Raw genomic sequence first — 9,729 nt, 5'->3', positions numbered from 1 at the left:
TGTGTTGTAGAGACAGGCAAAGACACTTTCAGCAGGGCAACATTACCACTATTACATCCAACTGTTATGGAGTTTTAAGGAGCGCAATACAAAGGTAAGGTGACTGCACTTCTGCAACTCATTACGCTGTTGCAATTCAACTCCTGAGCCTCGCGCTTGAAATGGGCGTGGTCAAACAAACACACACGGAACGGAGTAGGTACGTCGCGAGGGCTCGCGACAGTCAACAGAGCGGCTACGGCGCAAAAAAAAAAAGTGACAGATACTGGACGCAGCGAGTGCGCAAAGCTGTGCGGATGATGCCTGAGGTTGCCTCCCGTTTCTAAGCCGCAGGTAAGCTTTTTCCAAACCACCTGACGCGCTACGTGAACACCCTCACTGGTGTCTATTTGTCAGAAGCCGACAACAGTGGGCACGAGACCCTAAGGAACTAGCTTTAGTTAAATTTGCTAATTTCTTTTTTCTTTTTAAATGCGTCAGAGTGCGAGTGTTAGAAGCAATTTGCATAACTAACCCTTCATTTAACCGTTCATTTAGGCACATGAAAACAAGTGTAATAAGAAGATGAAAGTAAAACTGCGTCACCCACACTTAAACTGGCATGTTACATTGTATTCATAGTGGTGTAATACCTTTTTGTGCAAACATTAATGAACCCATATCACACGTGCAACACTATTAATAACAACACAGTCTTGCACTAACTTCCTCCAAACGTGCATTTTATTTTACTACAGTTTTAAATGACGTTCCCTGATAAATGTTTGCGAGACTGTATCTTTAAAACACTTAATATTGAAGTAGGCACTATTTTAACAGGGCATACACATCGCGAGGCATGCCCACGTCTTCCTTTCCGTCAAACCAAGAAGTGGACACCAATTGGACTTTGGTTGAAGTTGGTTGGCAGAGGGATGTGCGGAAGAACTATGATGTGTGTGTGTGTGTGTGTGTGCTGGTGTGCATGCATGGGCATGCATGCCATGAGTCACCCCTTGTGCGGTCTAACCACACCTGTGGTGTGCTTCGTGGGTGTAACACATCAGCATACTTTCAGACATAGTTTTGTTTCGCAGAGGAAACAATATCTTCATAAATTTCTCTTTATAAATTGCTCTCAGTGAGTTTTGTAGCCTACGTACTTAATGTGTTTGTGTGTGTTGCCTCCTGTATCTTTTATGTCTACACTCACACACACACACACACACACACACACACACTGCTTCATATGTTGCCATGCCCATGTGGGATGTGCAAGCTGCTTTTATCTTGTGAAGTTCTCTTTTTGCTCCTCTTATTGATCTTAACACCCTGTGGGCTTCGACACCGGGCAGTATCTATAGATCAAAGCTCCTTCACCCATCCCTTAATAACGTTTGCTGAACGTGTGTGTGTGTGTGTGTGTGTGTGTGTGTGTGAGTGGGCGTCTTGAGCGCTAAAAGGCAGAGATGAGGAGCAGGTCAGATGTGCTAGCAAGCTTCGGCGTGTGCCTGCGCTGGCTCTCGGCCAATACAGGTCCCTGCATGTTAACACTGCAGCACACAGCTGGGCAGGTCTGCTAGACTGTATGTAGGCCCCTGCTGCTGTCGTGAGGACCAAGTACTGTTGTGTAGAGCTGGGACTGTGTGGTCAGTGCTTAAAAAAACAAACGCAAAGCAATGTAGCGTCTAAGGTGTGATGTGCTCACAAGATGAGACAAAGAAAATATTTGTGTTCGTGTGTGCCACTATCTAGATTGTAGTCCAAAAATAGCCTCTAATGAAGGGGAAGAGATGCTTTATTCTCACCAGGTTGGTATATAAATGTATAAATATTCTCTTATTGGAATATTCTCTTATACTCTTAATGTTTATTCTGGGAACAGCTTGTGCGGTAAAGAACTTGAATATGAACACATGCATGTTTGCCACAAGATTGTGTTTACTTGAAAGCAGAAGTAACCCTTCATGTTCTCTGTGCACCGTAGGTTTGCAACCTAAAAGAGAAGTGGACTTGGCAAGATGTTGACGTATCTAACTGTGAGTTTGAAGTTTGACTGTGTGTGTGGGTGTGTCTGTGAGTGAGAGTGGGAGATAGAGAGAGAGAGCAGTTCTGCCACAAAATTAATTAGTTCTTAACTTTGAACAGATGGTGTAAAAGCACGAGGAAACCGACTGTTAACAATAGCGTGCCGTTTTAAAGGGTTATTTTATGTTGTTAGGCAGTGAGCTGTGATGTAACGCTTGGATCTTTTTAAATTCTGTGATTAGAGGAGACAATGTCAGTTGGCCTTTCTGCAGAACTCCACTTTGTGTGTCATTTGATCAGACCTTTAAGGTAAGACCTCTTTCCAAAACCTGTCCACAGAGCCACGCTGTAAATGGTGGCATGCTGTTTCATCATAGCTATTGCCGTTTCCTGCCGTTTCATCGAGGAGTGTTGCAAATTTAGATTTGTTTTTTTTGGGGCCATGTTTGCTCACTTGTCGATGACTGTAAAGCAAATGTGACTTGATCTTTTTTTTTTTTTTTAGACGTTTATGGGAAATAGGCTTGTTCGCTATTTTGCTGAGATTGCATGACGAGATCGATGTTGGTCTCACGTCTGCGGGGTAAAGTTTGAAGCAACAGCCAGGAGACGCTTAGCTTAGCTCAGCACAAGGGCTTGAAGCAGGGGTCCAAAAAAAGAAGGAGAAAAACCTGCACACCGGCATGTTTTTGAAGAGAAAATCTTCTCGGGACATTGGCAGATGATGAGGTGGTGAATGGAAGACAGATCATGAAATTAAATCATAAGCATGTGATGATTTAATCTCACTTCATAACAAATGTTACTGGTTGTTCCGCTTTATCATCAATATTGAAAAAAAGTGTTATTTCTGCTTGTGCTAATGAGCCATATCTATATTTCATAAACAGCTTTCAATCCTAAAAGTTGCCTGCACCCCAGGGTGCTGTTGAAATTCTGGAAATCTAACATTACATCAAAAAACACTAAGAAATTGCTGAACAGAGCGTCAATAGTTTTCACAAATATCTTCTAATACTCGCAGAGCAGCCTACGTTTTTTAAATTTGAGTCATCAAATTATTTTTTGTGTGCCGAATCGCTGCAGCGATCACAACTTAATTTATTCATTTACGGTTTATCGTCTAACTCTTGGTGAGAGAGGGAATGAGTGCATTTCCCAAAATGTCGAACTTTTCCTTTGATGAGGTCCAATAAGTTCATCAAAGTGGAGAGGACGTAACGTTGAACTCTTAAACACATTTTCACCTGCAGAACTCCCCCGAAGATAAAATCAATAGCCACTTAATCATTTGGGCTTGCAGAGAGATGCATCATTAGAGCCTACCAGATATATTTAAGTGTTTCTGTTCCACTTAATGGACATTTCACAGGTTCATAATATAGTCGATGGTAAGAGTGGAGTCCTGCAAAGATTAAATTCAGTTTGATGACACTTTACTTTATTTTTCTTCCCTCATCACATATTTGTACCTTTTTCTTTTGTGTGTCTACAGTTTAAAGCCGGGCCGGTACATCTTCTGAATGTGTTCCTGACGCGGCAGAGGTGAGACCAGAGCATCATGTTGGAGCCTCCGGAGCCTAGCCAGGAGGTCGTGGAGTGGCTGTCCACCCTCCGCCTGTCCCAGTACACCCCGTATTTCCAGCAGGGAGGCTATCGAGCTCTGGACGATTGCAAGGACCTCACCGACACACAGCTCCTGGGGCTTAAAGTGTTTCCAACGGGCCACCGTAGGCGCATCCTCCGAAGTTTGGAAGCACTGAGGGTGAAGGAGACGAGCGGCAGAGAGGAAGATGGAAAGGGAGAGGCGGCGAATGGGATGCGCCGCAGGGGGCCCGTGCTGCACCCAAGACACATCTTCCTGAAGGATAAAAAGAGGGGGAATACATGCCAGCATCAGCCGAAGGAGAGGAGGGAGTATGAGTCGGAGGGGAGTCAGACTTTGCCCCCAGGGGCCGGACTGGGAACAGAAGGTGGGGACGCCCAAGAGAGTGGATGCGTTCTCCCGCCTCAACCGGCCCCGCGCAATCCAGCGAACATCCAAAGATCCCTGCCAGAACATGTCCCCGCCTCCGTGTTCTCCAGCAGCAGAAGCAGCAGCAGTGAGTCCCTCTCCATATCTGAAGTCCCCTCAGACTGGGAGATCTCCTCAGAGGATCCCTCGCCGTCTAGCGCCGACTCTGTCCCCCATACGGCTGAAGTCCCCCGCCCAGCACTCGCCGAGGACAATTGGGTTTTTCAAGGCGACATGGTGGAGAACTCCATCTACGAGACACAGCCCAGTTTCAAGGTTCCCGAAGGCCCACAGCTCACTCGCTCCTACCGACTGAGGCACCGGCCCGTTCCCAAAATCCCCAATCAGACCACCCCGCCGCTTCAGGACAGGTAACCGTTCGACTTAAAGCAACAGTTCAACGTTTTGGGAGATGTGCTTTTTTCACTTTGTTGCAGAGAGCGAGTTTAGCTTCACATCTACCGTACAGACATGAGAGCGCCATCAATCTTCTCACTTAACTCTCGCATGAAAGCAACGAAGTCCAATTTCCAAAAATGTTGGAACTATTACCTTTGAGTATAAAGTTTGACTTAATGAAAGTTTGTGAGCAGTCGGGAACTGTTCAAACAAGTTGGAGGAGTACTGAGAGAAAGCACCAGGAGAAATAAATTTGCACGCTGAATGAATATGAAAACAATACTTCACTTCTTGCATTTTGATTTTACACTAATGGAGAACCTGAGGCCTTTTCATTTTCAATTCCGCATTTCACGTACGTTAATGCCGCTCATTCTAATCATGAACTTATCAACTGTGAAACTAACTTTTCACAGTTGCACATCTCTATTCTGAAGGCCCTTTTTCTCCTAAATGGTGTTACCTATCCCCCCCCCCGACGTGCTGAATCGGTGGTTCTAATTCACAGATTTCCCATCTTCTTCAGGAGCACGCCACCGCTGCCGCCGCCGGTGCAAACCAGCAGCCCCGAACGCCCAACCGGCTCCCAAGGTCCCGCCGGTGCAAACGGCACACAGAAAGGTACACCGTCTTTCAAGAGGCATCCGCTTCATCATCTCACGCCATGAATATTTCATTCGGCAGTAGAGTCAGCGGTGCTGTTGTTTGCCCGGATGAAAGAAGGGAGAGGAGATGAGGGGAGTGTGTGTGTGTCGTGGGAAACTGCATGGCTCCCCGTTTCAAGCACACATCTCACAGGGAATATCTCTCTCACATCGCGTCCCTCGGCGAGAGCCCGGTGTGTATTCCTGTCACCCGGCTCTCCAAAGTTTTTTTAGAAGTTGTTTAACTTTGCTAACAACACACAAGGCTTGTAGTACAACCAGTACAAATCCGTTTTTGAAACTCCTCCCGTTCCCTCGCTGTATTTATTGGGCTTAGTCGACCCTCATGTTTCATCTGACGAGATGCTACGTGAGCTGCTGTGTGTGAGTGCGTTGAGGTAGACGTGTTCTCCAAGGATTATCTGTTGCTTTGCTGTGACAACCGGCAGTATGAATGTGTGTGTGTGTGTGTGTGTGTGTGAAACACCTGTGAACGTGTCAGTCGTTTTCGGGTCCATACCTGACCATGTCTTCACCAGCATATCAACAGTTTTTCTGTCCGTTTTCCACACTTAGTCCTCCCTCACGTTTCCTTTTGGCTGCCCCCCTTCCTTCCTTGTTCCGTGTACTGCAAGCAGTCTCTTGGCAGGCCGTGTTTTTCCAACTTTCTCTCTGTACAGAACAAGACAGGGAGCGAGACTTGAGAGAGCGGCAAGACAGTGAAGTGGGTTGGGGAGGGAAGGAAGGAAGGGGGAGATGGATGCAGAGCAGGCTGAGAGAGACGGCGGAAGAGAGGGAGCCGAGGCGGTCGCAGAGCAGGGAGACGGGAGCTAAATCTCCCTTCACAGCGAGGCCTAGCACGGCGCTATTTGACATATCATTTTTACCCGAGCATATTTGAAGAGTTTATTCACAGACGAGATCCAAAAAGTCTCAGTTATTCAATCAAAACTTGCTGTTGGAGGCTGACAGAATGTTAATTAACGCCTCGACAACTCCACTTATACATTTTCACGAGGAAAATCTGTCTGTCGAGCACACTAAAAATCATTCCAGTAATGACTAAAACACTATTAATAATTGCAGTCGTGAGGCTACTTTTTAAGCCCTTTGATCGTACAATGGCAGACACACGCACACACACTGCCCAGTTTAATGCACTTCCCTTTCTAAGCACCCTAAACGTTTAGAGCAGTTGTTTCCCTGACACTGCATACACACAGTGCTAAGACACACCTCAGATCAAACAAAAAAACAGTATGTACTAGTGTTGAAAAGATATCTGCATACAAGACATAGAATGAGGATGAGGGAATTATATATTATACATTAATATGTACAATGTAAATAAATACATCTGCATTTCAGCTTACAATATATTAGTATAGAAAGTAACCGAACAGCAGCCACAGCTACATGCATAACACCAGCCCTCATTGTCCTCATTTGGAAGAACAGAACGGTCATTAAAGAAGGTAAAGCACTCTTGACTGGTTTTATTCTTGAGCTATTCAGGAGTAAATTCAGGGAACCAGTGACTGAAATAATAAACAGTTCGGTGACTACTTTGGATTCAGATGGCGGCACCCCGTGCTCGGGGTGTGAGTGACACAGAGGAGTGATGGTAACAAACTGACCCGTAACTCCCCGACTTAAAAAAAAAAAAAAAAAAAAAAAAAAAGAACAGAGGCTTCGCTCATAACAAAATCAATCTCCGTCGGCTACTCCGAAGCAATGCCGGCATCTAGGTCTCTTCCCGGATGGCGACTTGAGAGAGAGGGAGAGAGGGAGAGAGAGGCCAGGAGTAGACAAAGAAGCAGCGTGGTCAGCTGAGAGAGACAAAGGCAGAAGCCGGAGACAGAAGAATGGAGGGAATCAGACAGGAATGGAGTACAGTAGCGGCCGGCGGGCCCTCGGGAGAGAATGGCGAGTGGCCTGAAGGTCGGCTGATGGATGATGACTGATGGTTGCCCACCAAGCCTGTCTGCAGAGAGGGCGGCTGTGTTGGGATTCCATCATCCAGTAAACTGACCCCCTTCATAGAGCTTACCCAGCACAGTACATGCCCTTTGTGCCCTCCTGTAATGCTCTGCAGTGTGTCTGTAAAGCTTTAAAAAGTAGTCCATCCACTGTGTACTTATTTGACCGTCCATCCTTTTTTAAAATTTCTTATGTCTGTGTTTTGTCTCGAGGCATCTTTATGTGTCTGAGGGTGTTCCGATCTTAGTCCGCCTCTCCGCCGGTGTCTGTGTGTGTGTGTGTGTGTGTGTGTGTTGCTCCCGCGGCGGTCGTCTTTTGGCCCCTCACAATCCTCAGGAGAGGGTGGTGTCATTTTTCACAGTGACAGGCCAGTGGCCCACGCAGGGTGGCCCCCAGGTCTCCAGACTAATAGTGTCTGGCCAGAGCTCTCTCCGCTCTCCTCCTCCTCCTCCGTCTTCGCCGCCACCGACCGCGGTCCCTGCAGCGGCCGACACGGAGAAAATGGCCTTGGCAGGGACGCGGTGTGTTTGAGAACACACCGAGGAGGATCACACTCCCTATTGGAGCGAGGAAAAGGATCCGAGGCCGAGAGATAAGCATGCGAAAACAAAAAAATGTAATTAGTTTACTGCTTACAGGGATCAAGTGCTTTCACGTTCATTCAGATCAATGAGTTGGTTTAATCAAAGATTTTAAAATGTGACTGGAACAATCGTGTTAAGCTCCTCACTTTCATGCACCGTGTTTAGGCCTTCACACTGCAAGTTTCAATGCTGTGACAAAGCCACCATTGTGTTGTCTCTGTGTGTGTTTTTTTTTTCTAGCTCCACTTCAAAGAACCTTGACGCCCATCGCTCCCTATGGAGAGTTGTTCCTGTACAACAACCCCGAAAGCACTGCGGTAAGACGGCGCACACTCCCACGAGTGGACAGTGAGGAACAGACATTTCTCAGATCTCTTAACACTTATCAGTGGCGTTTCAACCGCAGGACCGCACAGCAAACTTCCCTCTCGGTGTAGGCGTTGTCACCATGGACAGAGTGGAAAATGTGCTTGTTTCAGTTTGCCACCTGAGGTTAATGGAAATGTCACCTAGCCACTAAAGTTAACATAGCTTCGTGCAGCAACACGATAACGGTGTCCGACTGAAAGACGGACACCTTCTCTTCATCTGATGTGAATCTCCCTCGTGTGTGCTCTGTAGGACCAAGGTGCTAAAGAAGGGTTACAGAGGGGCTTTAAGGACAAGATCAAACAGAAGAAACAGAGGTACGGTACGCTGACGGGATGCATATAAAAAAAGTAGTGGCCACAGAGTAGATGCCATCCTGAGGCAGCATTTTAAATGACAAATATAAGAGATTTTGGGCAATAATTATACATTTCCTACACACATGAGGGTGGGCCTTCTTCACAGAATCGTTTTGGAAACATGTTTGTTTACTGTCATGCCGAGAAGAAGATGTGATCAGTACCACTTCCATGTCTATTCGCTACTTACATATAGCTAGAGTCGGGAGGGAATTAGCTTAGCTCAGCATAAATAGTGGAAGCAATGGGGGACGGCAAACCTGTCTCTTTACAAACTTAAATTAAAAAAAATTGCCTTCCAGAACTTCTTGACCTAATGAAGTAACACCTTCTATCTTGTTTGATTGATATGCAAGTAATAGTATAGTATAAAAAGGCTATATGCTAAGCTAATCACTTCTGACTCTTACTACATCCTTAACAGACATGACAGTGTTAACAGCTTTTTATCTGTCTCTCGGCAAGAAAACAATTATCAGTATTTCCCAAAATGATGAACTGCTCCTTTTAAATGTCATCTACGCTCCTACAGAAAGAAGATGCCCAAACGGAAAAAATCCAAGGAAAAAGGTCCTCCCCCTGCTCCAGCAATCCCAGACCCCCACAGAGACGAGTACTCGACGGTGGACGAGTGTGTCGGCTTTTTGCCGCGAGCCGGTTCGAACCAAAGTTCTCCGGTGAACCCGGAGGGTGTCGCCGTGGGACCAGGGGCCTCCGGCCCTCAGGACGGCTCTTTAATGATGGTGGAGTGTGACCTCTACTCGGGCCCCGCCGACGCTCTGGGGGGCGTGGCCAGCAGTGCGCTGCCGGACATTTCTCCATATGCATGCTTCTACGGAGCCCCCAAACACCAGGTGCTCAAAGTGGGCTGGCTGGACAAGCTGTCGCCTCAAGGGTAGGTTACAGGACTGCAGAAGATAACTGTGATCGTGCATCAGACATAAAATATTGTTCTTAATCTGATCGCAACGATCTATGATCGCTGCACCAACGAAAGGGGAAGGAAGATGGGAGATAACATTGTAGTATTGGTATCAAAATATGTTGGCCCTTACTTAGTTTGGCTTTTTCTGGCAAAAACAACATCTATTTCTCCGTGCAACTTGCTTCACCGTTGCTCTAAAACCGAAGCTATCAATCATTTACTTCCTTTTATATTCTCCCTCACTGCCCTATTTGCATAGATTTGGCAAACCACCCATGGCTGTTGAATATTCAAATTGAAAGTGCCCATTTGTTTTGATTATGCTAATTGACAGCCGTTGATACAACTCCTGACATTAATGAATCAATGGCACTCTTGATGAAATATGAGTACCTGTTCCGAGCAGTTTTAGTAACCGGCTTACTGTCTTTGATGGTTTCTGGAACAG

General features: G+C 46.2%; 1 protein-coding gene across 7 annotated transcripts in view; it reads left to right on the top strand.

Annotated features, from left to right (window-relative positions):
* The window catches only part of arap2 (ArfGAP with RhoGAP domain, ankyrin repeat and PH domain 2), a 75,975-nt gene continuing 66,246 nt past the window's right edge, over positions 1-9,729 (top strand). For 2 of the 7 annotated variants that reach the window (XM_031850616.1, XM_031850610.1), the window contains exons 1-7: positions 108-333; positions 1,967-2,018; positions 3,503-4,392; positions 4,929-5,041; positions 7,869-7,945; positions 8,250-8,314; positions 8,889-9,251. In XM_031850616.1, the coding sequence (XP_031706476.1) occupies positions 3,569-4,392; positions 4,929-5,041; positions 7,869-7,945; positions 8,250-8,314; positions 8,889-9,251 (1,442 nt within the window). In that variant the 5' untranslated portion in view covers positions 108-333; positions 1,967-2,018; positions 3,503-3,568. The other 5 variants (XM_031850612.1, XM_031850615.1, XM_031850613.1 and 2 more) reach the window with 5 other exon arrangements.

The sequence above is a fragment of the Anarrhichthys ocellatus genome, unplaced genomic scaffold (assembly GCF_004355925.1).
Source record: "Anarrhichthys ocellatus isolate YVR2014 unplaced genomic scaffold, GSC_Weel_1.0 scaffold11, whole genome shotgun sequence".
In the NCBI taxonomy this organism is placed as follows: Eukaryota; Metazoa; Chordata; class Actinopteri; order Perciformes; family Anarhichadidae; genus Anarrhichthys; species Anarrhichthys ocellatus.
This window is presented reverse-complemented; position numbering and strand designations above follow the sequence as displayed.